The sequence below is a fragment of the Panthera tigris genome, chromosome B2, assembly GCF_018350195.1.
Source record: "Panthera tigris isolate Pti1 chromosome B2, P.tigris_Pti1_mat1.1, whole genome shotgun sequence".
Taxonomy (NCBI): Eukaryota; Metazoa; Chordata; class Mammalia; order Carnivora; family Felidae; genus Panthera; species Panthera tigris.
Genome location: NC_056664.1, coordinates 147376536 through 147400000, shown reverse-complemented (window position 1 = coordinate 147400000; position 23465 = coordinate 147376536). Strand labels below are relative to the sequence as shown.

At 42.4% G+C, this 23465-nt stretch overlaps 1 protein-coding gene and 1 long non-coding RNA gene across 5 annotated transcripts in view; one reads left to right on the top strand and one right to left on the bottom strand.

The window, feature by feature from the left end:
* Nucleotides 1-23465, top strand: part of PDE10A (phosphodiesterase 10A) — a 369960-nt gene that overhangs the window by 194945 nt on the left and 151550 nt on the right. For all 4 annotated transcript variants that reach the window (XM_042987509.1, XM_042987506.1, XM_042987508.1 and 1 more), the window contains one exon: nt 140-268. In XM_042987509.1, the coding sequence (XP_042843443.1) occupies nt 140-268 (129 nt within the window). The remainder of the gene's footprint in view (nt 1-139; nt 269-23465) is intronic.
* LOC122238814 lies at nt 14017-17194 on the bottom strand. The gene is made up of 2 exons (XR_006218005.1): nt 16880-17194; nt 14017-14323 (listed from the first exon to the last, which is right to left on the bottom strand). It is a non-coding gene; the product is annotated as an uncharacterized LOC122238814 (long non-coding RNA).

Below are 23465 nucleotides of genomic sequence, written 5' to 3'. Positions count from 1 at the left end.
TATTCCATGTATGTGTACACATCTTTATGTTCTTTTTATGTTTCAGGTCAATCTTAGCATAACGGGCCATTTTTCTATATGTTTGATGCTCACAGAGGTGTCATCCAGGTTAATGTTAGTCTTTTTAATTCTTTCACAGGTCTGACAGATGAAAAAGTGAAGGCGTATCTTTCCCTTCATCCCCAGGTGTTGGATGAGTTTGTATCTGAAAGTGTTAGTGCCGAGACCGTAGAAAAATGGCTCAAGAGGAAAAACAACAAACCAGAAGGTAAGATCTCATTCGGATCGAGCGGGGATTGTTTTCTAGTTTACGGCGACAAAAACAAACGAACAAAACCGAGTGTTTAGTACATGCTAGAAAGTATAAAGTAGACAGAATTAGCATTTTTCACTCTGTAAAATTTTTACTGTGTTTCAAAAGATAAAAGAAGTGAGAATGAGAGGAAATAAATCCACTGAAGTAAGATCGTTGGCTACAAAAGCTTGGCAAAGGACTTGTGAAAATTTATTTGGATATGACATGTTGAAAATGCAGAAGGTAATATTAGCCTTGATTTTGTTCAGCAATTATTATTAGTGATTATACAAATATTCTTTATATTTCAAAAGCGTATTTATATTACTGCATTTTGCAAAGAGAAATCATTAAATAATTTTCATGTGGACACAGTAGGAAGAGAACTCCTGACTTTGCATTAGACATTTTGTTCACACTCATGAACTTAAGATGCTGTTATATTTATGACAAAAGAAATGTGGACTCAAAAGGGATGGGAAGTGAAATAAATTTCCTCCCAAGTTGAACATGTGTTAATATATTGGATTTGAATATTGTAGCATAGTTTTAAATGAATTTATGTTTGGCCAAATAAGACTTCGTGTTTCCCAGAATGTTCTTCTTATAGTAGAAATTTATATTACATATGATTTCGACTCTATGAAGAACTTTTATGTTAGAAACAAATATATGCTATTTTTCTGGAAATTTATTTAGTGTAACAGAATGCCATAATTAAAGCTTATAAATGATCACTATTAAGATGTTATGTTGTTAGATCTGTGCCCCTCGTAGGCTCCTTGGGCTGAGTTTCCTCTAATTTTCAAAGTTTCTATAATTTTCTTGCAGAGTTTTTATAATAAAGAAACCTTTACAAAAGAGAGCTTTTGACATTGAAACACAAATTAGATTTTAAAGTACATGTACGTGAGTCTGTGTATGTGTGTGTGGATTGAGAGGGAGAGAGAAATAGAAATAAATTGCAGAAACAAACGTAGCATTTTTTTTTTTTCAAAACAATCACAGCTTTTAATAGTGAGAACAAAGCTTGATGTGGCATATTCAGCTATAACATACCTCAGACGTTTGGAAGCAGTCTGAGATGTTTGACGCTTTGAACGTATGACTGAGTTGTGCTTAAGGCACCTCATATAAAGATGCAGATTTCATCAACTTGCTATATAATGATGGATAATAATATAGTGCCAGAATAAGGGATGTTTACGAGATGGGAAATTGAGTATAGGGCTCAGAAGATGACAAATTTTGCGTCGCGTCTTAGTGTTACAGTGATGTTGTTAAACGACCCTTAGATTTTTGTAACTATTTGGATGTGCCATTCCGTGTCTTTCAAATCTGTTTTCTGTACTAGTCAATCCAATACTACTTTGAACTGTTGAGTACATCCACTCAAGAGGTAAATGATTATTGAGAATAGCAGAGTGGAGCTGAAGCAGTGCTCCCTCGTACCTGAAGGCAAAATTGTCCTTACACAGAGGCCATCTCGCTTGGTGGCCCCCGGAGGGCTCAGGACCACTGCTGGGATCAGGAACCAAGAGAAGCTGAATGCGTGTGACCTGGGGCTTCCCTCTAGCGGTGGGGCCCCTGCAGACAGGCTGCGCGCAGCTTAGGGTGGAGACACTGCAAAGGAACCTTTAATTGTACGCCTGCCGGTGGGCGGGCGGCTGGGCCCCTGCACCCCTTCCAACAGGGAGAACCATCTCGGGACTCAGGACGCAGCCCCTGCAGCCCCTGGCAACCCAGGTTTAGGGCTAGCCCTGTGGGCGTGGCTTGAGGACAGCCCCGCCCACTTTTGCGGAACTACTGAAAGCCAGTTCCGGGTCCTTGTGTCTTGTGTGTGATTCTGGATTAAGGCTGAAGCCTGTGTCTCTTCTCCATCGCGCCCTCACTCTTTTTAAAATTTTGTGTTCTCCTCAACGAGGCCTTCTTCTCCTTCCAAGGGGCTTCGTGGGAAATGCTCGGAGGAAGGACATTTTTGTGGAGAGGGCTTTTGGGGGGGGGGGTATTTCTGTTTCCACGCCAGACCCGGGAACAGAAAGCGTGAGAGACAGAAGTTCTGGGAGAATATTCTTGAAAGTCGGGCCTGTCCGGATTGTTTCCCTTTGTGTCAGTTTAGTGAGAGAAAGCGGACGCAGGGAAACCGTGCTTTATGCACAAGGACTCGGTAAACGCTCACGTAGCTTATTTTTCAACCACGGATAAGCCGGCCTCGTGCGGAAATGGTCTACACCACGGGGAGGTCACGTGAAGGTGTACGGTACTCCGTTCCGAGAAAGGCCATCTGGGAAATTTCAGATTTAAGCGAATGAGTGAATAACAGATGACGTTTGCTTCTCCCCCGTCCGGCTGGCACGCTGCTTGCAAGCGGTTTTGTCGTGATGACGTCACGATGACGTCACGCTGTCCAAACCGCTGGCGTTCCTTCGTGCACGTGCTGTTCTCTCGAGCGCCTTGCTCGTGCGGTGCTCAGAGAAGCTGAAGACGGAGTGGGGGGCCGATTGCCCCGCGGCGGTACTCCCCGTGCACCGGGTCTGCGTGACCAGGGCGGCTGTAGCGTCCGGGGGTTTTGCGGGTGTTGACCGTTCACGTCTGCCGGCAGCGAGCGAGGCTTACGTGGCCGCCTTCCCTTGCTGGGGATCGAGGGTGATCCCCGGGCGGTACCGGTGAGCCCCTGGGGGGCACTGGCCGCGGGAGTCGCAGTTACTTGTGTATCCCTCGCCGGCAGCACCCCCGATGCAGCGGGGAGGGGCGCTCTAAACGTCTTGAATGAAGGAACAAAGGAGGGTTGGCTTCTCAACCTCCAAGTGGCCACCAGTTGTCAGTATTGTGCCCGGAACCAGAACTACTTTCATGCTCTTCCTGTCTCCCCCTGCTCGCTGGAAGGCTTCCAGAGGGAAGGGATTCTATACTGTGATTGGTAAATCCCGCCCGGTGCGTTGTCTTTTCGTGTAGGTAGCAAACTCTGTGTAAAGCGCTATTGAGATTCTAGATGGTTAGGTTTCCGGGGAGTTGGTGCTCAGACCAGTCGAAGAGAGTCGTAAGTTTCTGCCTCCTTCCGGTTAGTCTGACCGAGGCTGGACACAGTCCAGGCCCGGGGGGCTCTGAGCCAGATGGTCTGCAGACGGGTCCGCCCCACAGCCCATCGCTCTGCTTTGTGTTGGCAGAGAAGGGGGTTGGGGAAAGCCGAACCCCCCAGTGTCTTCAGAGATTGACATTTTCAGAGTCTGTACTGTTACTGTTCTCAGTTTGATTTCCCTGCTTTCATAACATTTGCATTTTAAATGCGCAGAGTTCTATCTGTACTTGTGAGGCAAATTGCCTTTTGGAGGCGGACCTCGGATCCAAAATCCCAAACAGTTGGTTTTCAAGCGATGCCGGGAATTGGCGGTAGGGGTTCTTTCTTTTAAAACTTTAGGTTCTCATTTAGAGAGTGCATAAATATTCCCTGGAAGTATCGGGGACTGTACCCGTAACTCACAGCCATACTTTGATTTGGGAAAACTTTCAGGAAGAAAACAAAGTTACCTAGGTCATGAATTGAGTTTTTACTAAATTTTGTACTTCATGTTAATTTTTACGCACGGGAAATTTGACAGGCCCAGCCGGTACTCATCAAGACTCCGATTACTAAGCTATTTAACGTCTCCACAAGTATCAAGGCGGAACTATCAAAGTGATAAATCAGCGTAAGGATACGATGAAGATCCTACCCTTTGCATTTCCGGTGGGAAGGTTCCAAGACGGAACACAGTTTGACGTCCCTAATGCCATTTCAGTATTTCAGTTATGCTCGGGAAGAATCCTGAATTACTTGGACTCTCAGCGATGTCCCCTTTTGGCTTCTAATGTAAAAAGCTTAGTTCTACGTTAGTAAAAACGTATGTACAGTCAGTATGACTGTATTTGGCATCTCCTGGTATTAGAATATTTAAAATACATGGGCTTTGTTTAAAACCCCCAAAACGTAACTGTGATACTCATATTCTAAAGGGAAGCTTTTTGGTATTCAAGAGGGCGATTGATTGAACCCAAGTCATTTAAGAATCATGAGTAGCAGTGTCTTTTATGTCCAAGAATTTGTTACTACTGTGTTTATATGTCTGAAATATTAAATAGCAGACCATCTCACCGTCAGGGTACCCGTACATGTCCAATAATTAATAATGAAAACATTGGTGCTGTCAGCTGCCTTAAATATTTTCAACAAATACATGAATGGCTTCCTTTTTTTTTTTTACTCAGAGGATGGAGTTACTCCATATTTTTCACCTCTCCATGATTCTAGAGATGGAACAATTTTCATTCAAATAAAACTACTAAATACTTCTTACCTAGAATTAGTGAGATTTCCATCCTGTCCCCTAAACCCACTATATGCAGCCTGAAATGCAGATTCGGGAGCATTAGTCCTGCTTAGCGTGTAACAGATGGTTTCTGTGCTAGTGTTTATAATGTCGTGGGATATTAAATTAATGGGGCATGAATTAGTTTGCCAAGGCATGCAATGTTGGAAGGTTTTAGTAAGTAGGACACTAATAAATTATGTGTTAACTATTAGTCCATATCATGAGTCAGGAAAAACCCACATCATTGAAATGGTTCACTTGGAACTTCATTTTGTGCACTTTCTTCTCCTTGAAATTGCTTTGTGTCGATTATGGAAGTTACGTCTTCACGTAGAAATTTCATATCTCAGTCTTTTTATTTTCTTTTTTGGAATGGAAACAAAATGTGTTGAATGCCTTGATTTGCATTATAAATAATCATAAGTTCACAATCTGGTTACTAGAAGGGGGATAAAGTTCATTTGCAAAGAGTTACTTGATGTATCCCATTAATTCTGTTAATTGTTCATCTTAGTGCAAAGGTGTATCTTTAATATATTCTTTTTGAGAGTGTTTGGGCTCTGTAGCAATCTAATCAAGTTGATTGGGATTTTGATAATTTTAAAGATGAATTCAGGTCATCACACATTGTTAGTGATTATGAAACTAGTTCCAATAATTTTAGGAGCTTTGTTACAAGCTAGATTGATTTCGGAAGCAGTTTTTGCAGTTATCTGTAAAGTTCCTACCACCGGCAGCCATTATTTGTACATTCGACATCATTACTGCATTTCCCCGGCAGAAATTTTGTTTAGAAGTGATTCTAATGAACGAAAATGTTATGAGATAGCGGATTTTTGAAAGTACTTTATTTTCATCGGTGTTTCTTTGAGTAAAAATCGTATTTTCTGATGGTCCATGTAATAGAAAAGGATGTTGAATTAAAATCATCGCATCTACTTAACAGAATGTATTTCAACATTTAAGTTGATGTTTTACTTACCACAGGTTTTTAAAACTCAAATGAAAACTGGTGAGAGATGAGTGGTATAACCATTTCTCATTTTTTGAATCTACTTTTTTTTTTTTTTAATTTTTTTTTCAACGTTTTTTATTTATTTTTGGGACAGAGAGAGACAGAGCATGAACAGGGGAGGGGCAGAGAGAGAGGGAGACACAGAATCGGAAACAGGCTCCAGGCTCCGAGCCATCAGCCCAGAGCCTGACGCGGGGCTCGAACTCACAGACCGCGAGATCGTGACCTGGCTGAAGTCGGACGCTTAACCGACTGCGCCACCCAGGCGCCCCTTGAATCTACTTTTTAAAAGCTGCCCGAACGTTTCACAGTGATCTAGCTTATTTGATTGAAGATTGAATAATAATTTCTAGTTGAGTGGCCAAGTTGTAGCTGGAATGTGAGCAGATACTACTCATTTCCCTAGCCAGTGATTCAGTATGCCGATTAGCAAGTATTTCTTGAGGGGCTCTTGGGTGGCTCAGTCGGTCAAGAGTCCGCCTCTTGATTTCATCTCAGGTCATGATCTTGGTTAGAGCCTGCTTGGGATTCTGTCTCTTCCTTTCCCTCTGCCCCTCTCTCATGCTTGTGTTCTCTTTCTCTCGAATGAATGAATGAATGAATGAATGAATGAATGAATGAAATCCTGAGTACCTACTATGGGAACGTAATTAGAGAACAAGGGCTAAAAACTTGCTCCCTCGAAGGTCACTTTCTTTTTTTTTATTTTTTTTTTTATTTTTTTTTTTAAATTTTTTTTTTTCAACGTTTTTTTTATTTTTATTTTTGGGACAGAGAGAGACAGAGCACGAACGGGGGAGGGGCAGAGAGAGAGGGAGGCACAGAATCAGAAACAGGCTCCAGGCTCCGAGCCATCAGCCCAGAGCCTGACGCGGGGCTCGAACTCACAGACCGCGAGATCGTGACCTGGCTGAAGTCGGACGCTCAACCGACTGCGCCACCCAGGCGCCCCACGAAGGTCACTTTCTGATAGGAGAACACAGATAATAAACACATAATCAGAGAATAAGATCGTTTCAGGATTTGTTGGTGTGGATGTTGGAAAACATGTAGCCCAATGTCTAGCAAACAGAAATGTTTACTAGAAATAAATTTGCTCGAGATTTTAAGATGCACATCATTTGCTTTTAGGCAGTCAGGTGGGGCCTGTGGATTAAGCAGATGCATCTATTTGCCGTGTCCCCGGGGTCCTGGTGAGTCACAGGAGCCATGTTCCTTGCGTGTACCGTCCCTGAGGGACGCGTAATCTCCTGGCGTGGAAAGAAGGTACTGTGAGAGTACAGCAACCGAGGCTGTGTAATCCAGTGTTGAGTGGTGCAGTGTGGGTTTTCAGGACCATGCTGGGAGAACCGAGGCCACTAAGAGGTGTGCAGATTGAGAAGGCTCTTTGTGGGCATTGGTTCTTCATCGAGGCCACCGATTCTCTGGTGGGATTCCCACATCACCGTGGACATCCTTCGGGAACTAGTTAGAAATGCCATAGGCCTCATCTCGCTCAAAACCCCCGGAGTCAGAAACTCCTGCAGTGGGACCTAAAATCTGTGTTTTGATAAGCCCCCTCAGGTAATTCTAGTGCAAGTTTAACATCTGAGAGCCCCCGTCCTGGGCACGGAGGGCCTGTGCTAGAGCGAACGCGGTGCTGGTGTTGGCTGGTAGGATCCAAGGCAGGGCTGTGGGGCTTGCTGTGGTGTGCTTCTGGGATAGCCTGGGAGGGAGGGTTGGAATATTTTTCATATTTTAAGAGTGGGGAGAAGGTAGTGTTAAAATGTTTTGCCTTTCTGCTCTCATTTTAACTGGTTATTCATGTTCCGCATTGACTGTAATAGGAAAAGTGGAAAAAAAAAAAAAACCCTAAAATAGGTGTTTTAATTGGTAGCTTCACTGAAGCATGGTGAGTTGCAGAACAGGATATAGTGCCATCTTTTACAAGGAAATAATCATATATATAATTGTGTAGACGAAGAGCTAGTGAACTATGTCATTGTAGTTTCTGGATTTGGGGGATTTATCAGTTTATATTCTTGTATATGTTGCTTTTTTAATAAAAAAGAAATAGAGTAAACATCAAAAGGAACTTCTAGAGTTTCTCGTATGGAAGTTGGTGGGGTCTAGAAAAACACACAGCTCAATTTCTGTCCCAGGGTCATCATTTTTGGTTTAAAATGCATTCGTTTTACTAAAAGTCACCAACTATCTACTGCGTGTTTTGCGTTTGCTAAGCGCTGGACATGAATTCAGTTGTAATGGAACTTAGTGTTTCTACAGGGGGCACAAAATGAAAAGTTTACAATTTATTCTCTTAGTGACTTTCAAATATACCCTACGGCAATGTTAACTATAGTCATCACGTGGTACATTACATCCTTATAATTTGAAGTTTGTAACTTTTGACCGGTTTCACCCAGTCCCTCCATCCTAAGTAAATTATATAACATGCTAAGGTTGAAAGCTTTTTCTCTAAGATCAGGAACAAGACAAAGCTGTCCGCCCTTGAACACTTCTATTCAATATGGTACCAGAAGTCCTAGCCTGAGGAGTCAGGCAAGAGAAAGAAGTAAAATGTATCCGATTGGAAAGGAAGAAGTAAAATGTCTCTATTTGCAGATGGCAGGATTTTATATACGGAAGGTCCTGAAGACCTCCACCAAAAAATTATTATTAGGTCTTATCAATGAATTCAATTAAGTTGCAGGACACAAAATTAATATAGAAAAATCAGTACTGTTTCTATACACAAACAACAAATTATCTAAAAAAGGAAGTGATGTCATTTATAGTAATATCAAAAATAATAAAACACTTAGGAATACATTTGCTCCAGGAGGTGAAAGCTCTGGTCTGAAAATTACAAGACAACTGACGAAAGAAATTGAAGAAGGCACAAGTAAATGGAGATTATCCTGTATGTGTAAGTTGGAAGAATTAATACTGTTAAAATGTCAATACTACCAAAAGCCATCTGTAGATTCAGCGCAGTTCCTATCAAGATTCCAATGGCATGTCTTCACAGAAGTAGAAGAAACAAACCTAAAATTTATATGAAACTACAAAAGACTGAATAGCCAAAACATTCCTGAGAAGGAAGAATGAAGCAGGAGGAATTACACTTTCTGATTTCAGGATATATTAAGCAAAACAGTATGATACTGGCATAAAAAAAAAATAGGCCAGTGGAACAGAATAAAGCTCAGAAATGAATAAGTATATGAGGTCAACTAATATTTCACAGTAGAGTCAGTTATACTCAATGGAGAAAGGACAGTCTGTTCGTTAAATGGTGCTGGGAAAATCGGACATTCACATGGGAAGAAATGAAACTTGACCTCTGTCTTACACCATTCATGACAATTAACTCAAAATAGGTCAGAGATTTAAATGTAAGACCTGAAACCATAAAACTTCTAGAAAACATAGGAAAAAAGCTCCTTGACATGGGTCTTGGCAATAATATTTGGATAGGACACCTAAAGCACAGCAACAAAAGCAAACATAAATAAGTGGGACTACATCAAACTAAAAAGCCTTTGCACATCAAAAGGAAAACTCACCAGTGAAAAGACAACCTATGAATGGTAAAACCATCTGTGTGATAAGAGGTTAATATCCAGAATATATAAGGAACTCATGTACGTCAACAGCAAAAGAAAAAACAAAAACAAAAACAAAACATGAAACAAATAATCCAATTAAAACTGGGCGAGGGACCCAAGTAGACATTTTTCCAAAGAATATATAGGAATGGCCAACAGGTACATGAAAAGATGTTCAACATCACCAACTAGGGAAATGGAAATCAAAACAACAGTAAGGTATCAGCTCTTGCTAGAATGGCTGGCATCAAAAAAGAGAAGAGACAGGTCCAAAATCTTTGGGATGCAACAAAAGTGGTTCTAAGAGGGAAGTTTATAGCAGTACAGGCCTACCTCAAGAAGCAAGAAAAATATCAGATAATCAATCTACCCTCACACCTAAAGGAGCTAGAAAGGGAACTAACAAACCCCCAAACCAGTAGAAGGAAGGAAATAATAGAGATTAGAGCAGAAATATACAAAATCGAAATTAAAAAAAAAACAAAAACAAAAAAACTCACAATAGAACAGATCAGTGAAATCAGGAGCTGGTTCTTTGAAAAGATCAACAAGATTGATGAACCTTTAGCCAGACTCATCAAAGAAAAGAGAGAGAGAGGGCTCAAAAAGCAAAATCAGAAATGGAAGAGGAAAAATAACTGACCCCACAGACATATAAAGGATTATAAGAGAATATTATAAAAAATTATATGCCAGCAAATTGGAAAACATAGAAAAAAATGGATAAATTTCTAGAAACATACAACCTTCCAAACTTGAACTAGGAAGAAATAGAAAATTTGAGCAGAATGGGGCGACTGGGTGGCCCAGTCGGTTAACATCCGACTCTTGATATCAGCTCAGGTCATGATCTCATGGTTCGTGAGTTTGAGCCTCTGTTTGGGATTCTCTCTTTCCCTCACTCTCTGCCCCTCCCCTGTGCTTGCTCTCACTCTCTCTTTCTCCATAAAATATTTAAATAAAAATTTCGAACAGACCAATTTCCAGCGATAAAATGTAATCTCTAATAAAAAACAAAAACAAAAACAAAAAACTCCCAAGGAAGAAAAGTTCAGGACCAGATGGTGAATTCTACCAGACATTTAAAGAAGAGTTAATACCTGTTCTTCTCAAACTATTCCAAAAAATGGAAGAGAAGGGAAAATTTCCAAATTCATTTGACGAGGCCTACGTTAATTACCCTGATACCAAAGGCAGATAGAGACATGACAGAAGAGAACTAAAGGCCAAATCTCTGATGAGCATAAATGCAAAACTCAAAAATCCTCAACAAAATATTAGCAAACCAAATCCAACAATACATTAAAAAAAAATCATTTGCCACAATCAAGTGGGATGCAATAGAATCAGTCATTGTCCTGCATCACATCGGTAAGAGAACGGACAAAAAAACCATGGGGACATTTCAGTAGATGCAGAAGAAGCATTTGACAAAGTACAACATCCATTCGTGATAAAAGCTCTCAAGAAGGTAGGTTTAGAGGGAACACACCTCAACATGATAAAGGTCATATATAAAAAACTCACAGCTACCCTTCTCAGGGGTGAAAAACTGTTTCCTCTAAGGTCAGGACCAAGACGAAGATGGACTCTCACCATTTTATCCAGCCTCATACTTGAAGTCCTAGTCAGAGAAGAAGAAGGAATACAAGGCATCCAAATTAGCAAGGAAGAAGCAAAACTTTTCCCATTTACAGATACCGTGAAAGACTCCACAGAAGATCTGCTCGAGCTGATCAAGGAATTCAGTAAAGTTGCAGGATACAGAATCAACGTGCAGAAATCTGTTCCATTTTGACACACAAATATTGAAGCCGCAGAAAAAGAAATCAGGAAAGAAATCCTATTTACAATTGTTTTAAGAATCGTTTTAAGAATCCTACAATTGTAGGATTAAGAATCTACAATTGTTTTAAGAATCCTAGACACCTAGGAATAAACCTAACCAAGGAGGTGAGAGACCTATCCTCTGATAAAACACCGATGAAAGAAATTGATGAACACACAAAGAAATGGAAAGACATTCCATGCTCATGGATTAGAAGAACAAATATTGTTAAGATGTCTGTCCCACCCAAAGCCATCTACAGATCTAATCATCCCTGTCAAAATACTAACAGCGTTTTTCACAAAACTAGAACAACAACAAAAAACATCCTAAAATTCATATGGAACCACACACACACCAAAAAAAAAAAAAAAAAAAACCAAACCCAAATTGCCAAATCAATCTTGAAAAAGGAAAGCAGAGCTGGAGGCATCACTGATCCAGACATCAAGTTGTATTACAAAGCTGTAGTAATCTAAACAGTATGGCACTAGCACAGAAATAGACATACAGATCCATAGAACAGAACAGAGCCCCGAAATGAACCCACAACTATATGGTCAGTTACTCTTTGATAATGTAGGGAAGAATATCCAGTGAGAAACAGACAGTCTCTTCAACAAAGGGCGTTGGGACAACTGGACGGCTACGTGCAAAAGAAATAAACGGGACCACTTTCTTATGCGTACACAAAGAATAAAGTAAAAATGGATTGAAGACTTAAATGTGAGACCCGAAGCTGTAAAAATCCTGTAAGAGAGCACAGGCAGTAAGGTCTGACATAGGCTGTGGCAACGGTTTTCTAGGTAAGTCCCCTGAGGCAGGGGAAATGAAAGCGAAATTAAACTACTGGCATTACGTCAAAATAAAATTTCTGCAGAGCAAAGGGAACAGTCAGCAAAACTAAAAGGCAACCTATTTGAATGGGAGAAGATACTGCAAATGACATAACCAATAAGGTGTGTATATCCAAAATATATAACATGCACAGCTCAACACCCTCAAAACAAATAATCAATTAAAGGCAGAAGACATGAATAGACGTTTTTCTAAAGAAGACATCCAGATGGCCAACAGATACATGGAAAGATGCTCCATCCCTCATGATCAGGGAAATATAAATTTAAAAAAAACAATAAGATGTCACCTCACACCTATCAGAATGGCTAAAACCGACGACACGAGAGACAGCAAATGTTGGCAAAGATGTGAAGAAAAAGGAACCCTCCTGCACTAGCTTTGGGGATGCAAACCGGTACAGCCCTTGTGGGAAACGGTTTGGAGGTTACTCAAAAAATTAAAAATAGAGCAACTGTACAATCCAGTAATCACACTGCTGGGTATTTACCCGAGGAATCCAAAAACAGAGTCCACTATGGAAGTGAACCAAATGTCCATTGATAGGTGAATGGATAAAGGAGTGTGTGTGTACAATGGGATTTTATTCAGCCATAAAGAAGGATGAAATCTTGCCATTTACGGTGATAAGGATGCACTTGAAGAGTGTAATCCTAAGTGAAGTAAGCCATTTAGTAGAAGACGAATGCCATATGCTCTCACTCCTATGTGGCCTGTGAGAAACACAGGGAAGAAAAGAGAAACCAACTCCGGAGAACGAGCTGACGCTTACCGGAAGGGAGGTGGGTGGAGGGATGGGTGAACTAGGCGATGGGGATTAAAGAGCACACTTAGGACGAGCCGTGAGTAACACACACAATTGTCAACTCACTACATGGTACACCTGAAACGAATACAATACCGCATGTTCGCTGCGCTAAAGACTTAATGAAATTTACAACGATGACCTAACAAATGCTGGTGAGGATGGAGAGGAAAGGGGGCCCTCACGCGTCGCTGGTGGAATGTCAATGGGTACCGCCTCTGTGGAAAACAGTCTGGAGGGTCCTAAAAGATTAAAAATAGAACCACCCTACGAACCAGCAGTTCCACTGCTGAGAATATGTCTGAAGGAAGCGAACACACCAGTGTAGAAGAACTATCTTTGTCCTTATGTACACTGCAGCCTTATTTACAGTAGCCAAGAGATGGGTACAATTGAAGTGTCCACCAACAGATGAAAGGATAAAACAGTGGTGGTCTCTGTGCACAATGGAGTATCACTCGGCTGTGACAAGGGAAGAAGTCCTACCGCTTGCAGCTGCATGGATCAACTCTGAGGACATTGTGCTGCGTAAAGTCCGTCAGAGCTAAATACTGTATGGTCTTACTTTTATGTGGGATTAAAAAAAAACACTAAAAGGGATCAGATTTGTGTTTACCGGAGTTTGGGGTGGTTTGAGGGGGGACTGGAGGAAGGTGGTCCAAAGCACAAACGTCCAATTATAAATATGTGCCAGGGACGTAAGGTGCACAACGTGATGACTGTAGCTAACACCGAGGTATGATGCAGAAGAAAGGTGTTATGAGAGTGGGTCCTAAAAGTTCTCCTCACAAGGAAGAGGACACTTTTTGTGTCTGTATGGATGATAGATGTTAACTGAACTCACTGTAATCATCATTTCCTGATCAATGAAGTCAGATAATTACTCTGTACACCCTAACTTCTACAGTGTGTGGTAGGTCGATCATATTGCCATAAGACTGGACAAAATTTAGGGAGAAAGTGCTTAAAAAGGAAGGTTGGCGTATAATGAGTTAATGCAACGAGCTCTTACTGTGTTGCAGCTAGGACAGGGTTCTGTGGGACAGTAGAGTTTGAGGTCTGCAGGATGAGTTTGCTGGTTGGAAGAGAGGGAGCATGAGTGGGGAGCACTGCCCGGGGCCGGGGGGAGAGCCCCGTGCAGCATCACGAAGGAGCTGGACACAGACGTGAGCAGAGACCAGTTGTGCAGGACCTTTGAGGTTGTGTTTAAAGGCTTTGGAGTTTATCTGAGGGGCAACACGAGGTTATGTAAAGGATTGAAGGAGATTTGATAAGATAGATTTTGAACGGATTTTTACCCTCTATGGTGCCTTGTTCAGTATGAAAAAAGTCAGTGCAGCGAAGTTTCAATCTCCGGCCAGTTGTTCCCACCCACGCGCTGGTCACGTCAGTATCAGTAACTTACAGATCTCGTAATGCCGTTGCTCAATCTTTTGAAACGGAAGCAAAAACTGTGCATGCCTATGTTTGTGAAACATCAGGGAGTAAAGTTCTGCCGCAAACTTTTTGTTGAACCCGTACAACTTTGACATTTTCAAGCGGAGTAAACGAACGCTCCCTTTGGTTTTGGCACAGGTTGAAACCTAAATGGAAAAAAGCCGAATGTATTTGGAGGAAAGTGCACATGGTGTGGAGCAGATTCGGGAGGAGGGAAAGCCCTCCTCTCTCCAATCTGTGTAAATCGTGAAACGTTATTAAGAATGACTCATAAAGCCCAGAACACTGTGCAGAGACACAACAAAATAAGGACAGTTCTCACACTTCCAAAACAGTGGAACAGGAAGTGATAAAAATGATGAAAGGAATGCTTTGTCTTTGACTAATTGTAAACACCAAACGCTTGCAATCAATAAGGAGCCATTAATTCTCGGGCTGTTTGAGGAGTTGATCTCAGGCTAAGGGTTTTAAAATTTGAATCTCCTTAGGTCAATCGTAGTCAAAACTACTTGTTTTGGAATTTATATGATGTTTTTCACTTAGAGATTTAAAACACTTGTAAACAACCATATTTTCATAATTACATATGCATGAGAATTATTTGAGATGGACTTAATACTACTTCTCACTCACAGCCTTAAAATATTCTTTTAGGGGCGCCTGAGTGGCTCAGTGGGTTAAGCATCTGACTTCAGCTCAGGTCATGATCTCGCGGTTCCTGGGTTCGAGCCCCGCGTGGGGCTCTGTGCTGACAGCTCGGAGCCTGGAGCCTGCTTCGTATTCTGTGTCTCCCTCTCTTTCTGCCCCTCCCCTGCTTGTGCTGTGTCTCTCTCTCTCCCTCTCAGAGATAAATAAACGTCAAAAAAATTAAAATATTCTTCTAAATGTCAGTGGAAGCACTTAGATTTCAGTTTGGTTCTTGATTATCCTCATACTGTAGTGCCTATTCAGTGTTTCGTACATCATTTTGTGGTGGGGCTCAGAAAATGAAGGTCTAGAATAAGTCCTATTAGAACTGTCTATAAATTTTTCATATGAAATTCTAAAATTTAAGGTGGAATGTGTTAAACACTGGTAATCTCTAAGATTTGTAACTTCAGTTCTTTTTTGTGTGTGATGCTCTAAAGAGGAAGTTAGAGAAGTGGCTTTGGATGCAAAATATTTTTTCTTTTTAAAAATTTTTTTTGTTTATTTTGTAGAGAGAGAGACAGAGAGCGACAGAGTGAGAGTGGGGGAGGGGCAGAAAGGGAGAGGCAGACACAGAATCTGAGATGGGCTCCAGGCTCTGAGCTGTCAGCACAGAGCCCGACGCGGGGCTCAAACCCACGGACTGCGAGATCATGACCTGAGCCGAAGTCAGATGGAGACTCAACCGACTGAGCCACCTAAGCGGCCCTATTTTTTTCTTATAATATTGTTTTCACATTAAAAAGGCTTATTATACTTTGCCCATACACATTTAAAAGTGTTACATGCAGCATGTATTTAAATTATTTTTGCTAAATTTAAGAACTGCAGTCCATTGCCTAGAACAGTATTCTGTTATGTAGGATTCTTGCTCTAAATATTTATTGAATGAAGGGATACACATAAGTTATATATGGACATGCAGAGTTTCAGTAAAACTGGGGATTACTAATAAAATTACAGCATTATGAAATGGATTTAATTCCTGAGTAGTAAACATTTAGAGAAGAGATAATGAGTCAGTGTAGCAAAGCCCATGAGATTGCAGAAACTCCCCATACTTTTTATAAAAAGAAAAGTTTAAAGTTGTATTTTTATGCTATTAAGAAAACAACCAAAAAAGTTAACAGGAAGGAGCAGGTAGAGGAGATGTGCCTACGGATTAAAAAAGTGTATTAACTTACTCAAATAGTTTAAAAAAAGAAACGAAAGATCTTAGTCGAGTTGTAAATTTGTGTAAAGATTAAATTTTCAAAATATAATAGCAAATACATTGCACCTGTTTGTCAACCACGATTCTAAATGCATTACTTCTGTTAACTCAGGTAACCCTTAACAAAGTGTTACGAGAAGGATATTATCATCATCCCCATTTTAAAGATGAGGCAAATGAAATAAGGTGGTGAAGCATCAGATTTGGGATACGAACACGGTGTTTTTACCCTAGAGGCTGTACTCTTTTTTTTTTTTTTTTAAGTTTATTTATTTATTCTGAGAGAGAAACAAAAAAGCATGAGTTGGTGGAGGAGGAGGAGGAGGAGAGAGAGAGAGGGAGGAGGGAGGGAGGGAGGGAGGGAGGGAGGGAGGGAGGGAGGGAGGGAGAGAATCCCAAGCAGGCTCTGCACTGTCAGTTGGCTCCAACTCCCCAACCCTGAGATCATGACCTGAACCGAAGTCAGACTGACCGAGCCACCCAGGCGCCCCTAGAGGCTGGACCCTTAGCCATGACACTGTTTCCCCTTGCTTAGGTCAACACGTGGCACAACGCGAGCCTGACTTCAGGGTAATGACACCAGCTCTAGAGATTGGCTCTGAAAGGTCTGGTGGATTCCCTATTGGCAGAGTCCCACTCAGGGGCCTCGCACGAGGATGTGGAGACAACTTGCAGGGCAAATGCTACCCTAAAGAGGTTATTCCAATGTGACGGTCGTATAACCCTGAGTCTCCGGGCTCTCTGTATCCGGCAAATGTTAGCAAGGTGCGGGATAGCAAATAGGCAATAATTAGACAGCTACCTGGTGACTGCCATTAGGTGGAGGGAGATTAGTAAGGACTCTGAGGCTGTAGCCATGTTCAGTAGGGAAGAGTGATGTCATCTTTGATTAGTGAGGCCGTCTGGGGGGGGACGTGGGGTACGGCGACAGCTTTTTTTCTTGCCTGGTCTGGCCTAGTGTCTGCCAGGAGGATGTCCTTTGCCTACTGCCTCCCAGCTTCCTTATTTGAGACGTGTAGGTGAAGCGTCACAGGAATGGAACACAGGCTCTGTATTTGGTTACCTGGCGCTGACCTTCCGGTGCTTCCGGAATCACGCAGAGTCGCTTTGACCGTTTACGTTGCCATACGGGGTATTTGCTCGCAACATTATGCCGTAACATTCCGCGGTGTGCAGACGGTAGCAGGTATGGAAAGTGGGGGGCGGGGGGGACCTGTCTATGTACTCCACCTGCCTGATTTGCACCATCGGTCAGTCCGTCACCAGGAAAACAGAGTTCATAGAACTGGCCTCCCAACCTACATTCCCTCGACCAGGGTGGGAAGATGACTCCTTCCTTGAGCACAGGGCGACTGGAAGAAAAACAGTTGATTGATTGATTTGATTTGATTTGATTTGATTTGATTTTTTGTCCCATCGTCTATTTTTTTTTTTTTTTTAATTTTATTGAAATCCAAGTTAGTGAACGTATAGGGGAATAATGGCTTCAGGAGGAAAACCCAGTGATTCATCGCTTACATACAGCACCCGGTGCTCGTGCCAACAAGTACCCTCCTCAATGCCCGTCACCCGTTTAGCCCGTCCCCCACCCACCGCCGCTCCATCAACCCTCAGAAGGAAGACATTTTAGCACCTCGTGGCACCTTTGGTGAGGAAGAAGAAATGGTTATTGGTAAGGCAACAGAATCTGCTGCGTGTTTCATGATCTAATTTCAAGGCAAAGAGGTAAAGAGGCACCTTCCTCTGGCTACTTTTCAAATATGCCGAGATACTGATATTTCGATGCCTGCCAAGTAGTCCATTTTCTCATGAGGAAGTATTTCTATGGTCAGATTACCGATTTGTTTTTCATTTGGCAGTAAAATGAAGACTTTATATCGGTTTACGCACGTTTTTGTTTTAGCTGTCCGCATAAAAGGGGGCTCACCACTGATAGAAGACATTTCCTTACCCAGCCAGTCACTTTTTAAACTGCTTGTACATCTGAGAGGTTTTACATGTCAAGTCGTTCCTGGATTGTAACGTCTTTGTTGCATTGCTTTTATCAGATGGGTTTTTCCAAAGACGACTGACAGAGCAAGTGGCTGCAGTGGAAGACGCACTGTGGTCATGGCAGGGAGCAGGGAGCTTTCGCAGAGCGGGGACGGTGGGAAGGGGTGGCTGTTCGAGCCAGTGTGAGGAGCCTGCCTGGCTGAGATGTACATGGGGTCTTTGCAAAAGAACCTTTCTAAAATCTGTCCTCTGTACTGATGTTAAAGTGGTTGCTTGAAAATGTAAACTCCTGCGTTTGCCCTTGCTGTTTTCCCATATTGCTGCCACGGCTAAAATCCTACATTGGTGCAGAACTTTGGGGATAGAGTTCAAAGTCCATTCAAGGCAATTCGGAAGCTGACTTTTCATGGCCATTCTTCCCGTCTACATTTGTTTCTCTTTCTTCACATGCACCCTGCGTTTAATCTACACAGAATGCCAACACAGGATTTTGTTTCATGCTCCCATACTAGCCCAACTGACATCGATGCCCTTTCCCCCCTCCCTGGTTTTACTTTTTTATTTTTTTTTTTGATGTTTACTTATTTTTGAGAGAGAGGGAGAGCGAGCACGAGTGGGGGAGGGGCAGAGAGAGAGGAGGAGACGCAGAATGGGAAGCAGGCTCCAGGCTCCGAGCTGTCACCACAGAGCCCGAGACTCGGGGCTCGAACTCACGAACCGTGAGATCATAACCTGACCTGAAGTCAGACGCTTAACCAACTGAGCCACCCAGGCGCCCCTCCCTTGTTTTGATTATCCACACTTGTCCTTCACATTCAGTGTATGCATCTCAGGAGACAGTCGGCAGAGTGAAAAGGCAACCCATGAAATAAGAGAAAATATCTATAAAGCATGCATCTGGTAAGGCCATCTAAAGAACTCATACAACTTAACAAGAAAACCCCAGATTTAAAAAAGAACAAAGGACTTGGATAGATACTTCTTTAAGAAGATACACAGATTGCCGGGTTGGTACATGAAAAGGTGTTCAACATCACTCATCATCAGGGAAATGCAAATCAAAACCACAGTGAGATACCACCTCACACCCATTGGGATGGCCATAGTAACATTGAGCACAACCCAGAAAGTAGCAGGTGTTGGCGAGACCGTGGAGCGATTGAAACCCTCATGCGCCGCTGGTAGGAATGTAAAAGGAAGCAATTGCTGTGAGTAACGGGGGTGGTTTCTCAGAAAATTAAAACTAAGCTCGCCATACGATCCAGCAGTCCCCCTTCCGGGTGCATGTGCAAAAGAAGTGAAAGCAGGGGCCGGAAGAGATAGTTATACATCTGTGAGCAGAGTCGTATTATTTGCAATGGTCAAATGGTGTAAATAACCCGGGTGTCCACTGAGGCGTGGATGGATGCCACGTGTGATATACGCACATGGCGGAACATTATTCAGCCTTAGAAAGGAAGGAAATTCTGACGCATGCTTCCACACGGACGAACCTTGAGGAAATTATGCTAAATGAAATAGACCAGTTACAAAAGGACAAATATTGTATGTTCCACTTACATGAGGTGTCTTGACTAGTCAGATTCTTGGAGACAGAAGTAGAATGGTGGGTGCCAGGGGCTGGGAGGGGAGGGGATGGCGAGTGAGTGGTTAATGGGCACAGACTTTCATTTTGACGAGACGAAAAAGCTCAGAGATTGCACAATACTGTGAAACATTAAATACCGCCGAACTATAAAATGGATCAAATGGTAATTTTATGCATATTTTACACAATGAAAATATTTTTCATTAAACTTTAATTCAAGTATCCCATCTTCTTGGGAGTCTTTAGGGGGTATTCCCAGATTGACTTAGATGCGCCCACCTGCTGCCTGCGTCACCACTGGCTGGCTTTCGTAGCTTGGGTGATTCTGTACATGGGGAGTAGATTCGTGTTTTATGAGGCTGGAGAGTGGGAGAGACCTTCTTTTTTTTTTTAATATTTATATATTTTGAAGGGGAGAGAGCATGAACAGGGAAGGGCAGAGAGAGAGAGAATCCTAAGCAGGCTCCGTGCTGTCAGCACAGAGCCCAGCGTGGGGCTCAACTTCATGAACTGTGAGATCATGACCCGAGCCAAAATCGAGAGTTGGACGCTTAACTGACTGAGCCACCCAGGTGCCCCATATACCAAATTTTCTTTAAGAAGGTCTCTTTTGCGTTACCTGGGAAGCTCAGTGAGTTATGTGTCCGACTCTTGATTTCGGCTCAGATCATGATCTCATGGTTCATGGGTCTTAAGCCCCACATCAGGTTCTATGCTGACAGTGAGGAGCCTGCTTAGGATTCTCTCTCTGTCCCTCTTTCTCTACCCCTCTGCCCCCCCACCTCTTTCTGTCTCAAAATAAGTAAATATATGTATGTAAAATACCTATATACATGTATATACATATAAAATATATATATACATGTATATATAATATATATGTATATACATATATACATACATATATATGTTATATACATACGTATATATATATATATATATATATATATATATATATATATATATAAGAAAATTTGGCATAAATGTGAATATTTCTTTGGTTTGAGAAAAGAAATACCATAAATTAAGAATTTTTTAAAGTTGGAACATATCACAAACATCACACAAATCCATAAAATTAATACAAAGCTGTATTAATTTATTCCGTCACATAACCTTATACTATTTTTTTTTGCTGCACACTCTTGGACTCTCCCAATGACACTTTTGTATATTCATTTCACATAGAGAGGATGGAAAAATAATCTTCTGCTAGCACGATTGAGAAAAATACGATAAAATTTGTTTTGCTAATTTGGAAAATTTTCTTTTAACTTTACAACTCATTATTGATAAAGCTGTGTAAATATTTTAGGATTGTTACCAAATTTGGGGAAATCTGCCTCAAACTTTTTTCATCTGTAAGCTATAATATTTTAGGGGTTTTCCAGTTTTTCTCGTTTTCCTCGGATTGACAACACATGTTAACCAGTTTGTCACTGATATCCGGTGTCCCTGCCCTAGTCTGGTGTCACGGGACATGTTAGGGGTATTCCTGGGAGGGTAAGTAATAGTTTAACCGTCATGGAAGTGACTAAGCCACTCAAACACATCCCACTAAATCCAAATTAAATACGCCCCCAGATCAATTTCCCTTTGGCTGGGTCCTATAAATGCTCCACCTGCCCGGTCCCTCTCAACATGCCCCACATGTGACAGAGGCAGGTCAGAGCCAAAAATGCCTGACTTTTGTAAATTTTATAAACAACCACACAAACCCAATACTGGGGCGCATCTTAGAGCCTGAGAGGGTTTGGGCCTGCCCTCGGGTGATGACTTTGCTGAGCTCTTGTCCCCTTGCACTGTGATCAGCAGGCTCCTGGGCTCAGGATGTGTCCTCATGACGTTCTTCTTCATCCGTCACCCACTCAGTAAGCGTCATTGAGTGAACGAGTCCAGTGACTGACTGACTGCTTACCTAGGGGTAATATTACCTAAGGGTGAAATTACATAATACACATGTCTTGTTCTACTGTAAGCTGCTGACCGGGTCTGGGCCCAGAGAATCAGGGGCTTTTAGTGCTTGAGCTCAGAAATCTGTGGGCTTCGCTTTCCTAGGTGCTCTGTCTGATCGACAGGCACCTTAGAACTTGGTTCCAGCATTGTGCGTGAAGTCCTGCGAGCAGACTCACCTCCTGCTGCTGATTTCATGTGCGTTCCACTACGTCTGTGCTCTATGAAATGACCATCTAGGGTTCTGGGTGATAGAATTGGGAGTCTTTTCAAAAGCAAAGGGGGTATTTAAGTTGATCGCGTGACTTACATCTTGAAAGTCATAAAAAATTTTCAGATCAGGGGTACCTGGGTGGCTCATTCAGTTAAGTGTCTGATTCTTGATTTCAGCTCAGATCCTGTTCCCAGGTTGTGGGATCGTGTCCCACGCCAGGTTCTGTGCTGAGCGTGGAACCTGCTTAAGACTCTCTCTTTCGCGGGGCGCCTGGGTGGCTCATTCAGTTAAGCGTCCGACTTCGGCTCAGGTCATGATCTCACGGTTCGTGGGTTCGAGCCCTGCGTCGGGCTCTCTGATGACAGCTCAGAGCCTGGAGCCTGCTTCGGGTTCTGTCTCTCTCTCTCTCTCTCTCTCTCTCTCTCTCTCTCTCTCCCTCCCTCCCTCCCTCCCTCCCTCTCTCTCCACCCCCCCCCCAGATAAACATTAAAAAAGAAGGGTAAGTCCTTAAGAGTCTCTCTCTCCGCCCCTCCCCTGCTTGCACACATGCCTGCTCTCTCTCTCTCTCTCTCAAGAAAAAAAAAATTCAGACAATGAGTAGTCTATTGAGATTTTTTGATAGAATATGCTTCAAACTATTGTTCACCTCCAATGAGAAACAAACAAAAGAAATGTATATTTGAAGGAGGAGGTAATTTAGTTACTTTGCAGAAAGAAGTGGACAGAGGTCCTCATTCAGCCCTGATACGGGTTCGGGGGCGCCTCAGGATTTCCGTTCTGAATAGACTTTCATAACTGAAAAGGCAGCACGGTGCTCATGTGGCTTAGTTGATAAGACTGGAGGGGAGCAGAGGCAGCGTGAAGACCTCTGAATTCCTGTCCACGTTTTGATTTTGTGAGATAGGCTCCCCAGACCTTTCCGTTTTCCAGCACCTTGCAGTACTCCAGAGCCCCAAATGAAAAGACGCAAAGGAGCGTTTAGAAAAAGGTTTCTGTAAGATAGTACTTAGACATTTTTTCCCTCACCTAACCAGCCGGTGGTGAGAGTATTAAAAAGAAAAAAAAGGAAAAAGTCGTGTCACAGAATTTCTACCCCCAACTTGAAGGAAAGAAATATTTTTAACAACGCTCACAGCTGCAGCAAAGGAACCCCAGGAATTCTTAGAAACCCATCGGTTTCACAGGTTAAAAGAAAGCCGAGGGCAGAGTTCTTCTTTCCCTGTTTTCCATTTAACTCTCACATCCAGGAATACCTTTAACTTGAAACCAAAGGCAGTTTTTGTGAAGCAGGTGGAGAGCCGTTCACATGAACAGCGGGAAGCAGAGGGGAGGCTGGACGGAGGCCGGACGAGGCAGGGCAGGGGCCTGACCCGCCCAGGGCTGGGCCCTCTCCTTGGCCATGAAGTCGCACCCCCGCCCCCAGACTCCTCTGGGGGTTCTCAGGGATTAGCCTTCCCGGAGCAGAGGTTCTCACATTTGTCTGCTTAAACAGGGTGAGGTCTTCAGTGCCACGAATTTTAATTCCCGTAGTTCCTTCCCAGTTTCAGATTGCTTGAACTTATTTTACGTCTTGGCTTTAATGAGGCTTTAATGATGTCTGAATTTTGTTTTAGTCACCTAAAATAATTTTGCCCATACCCT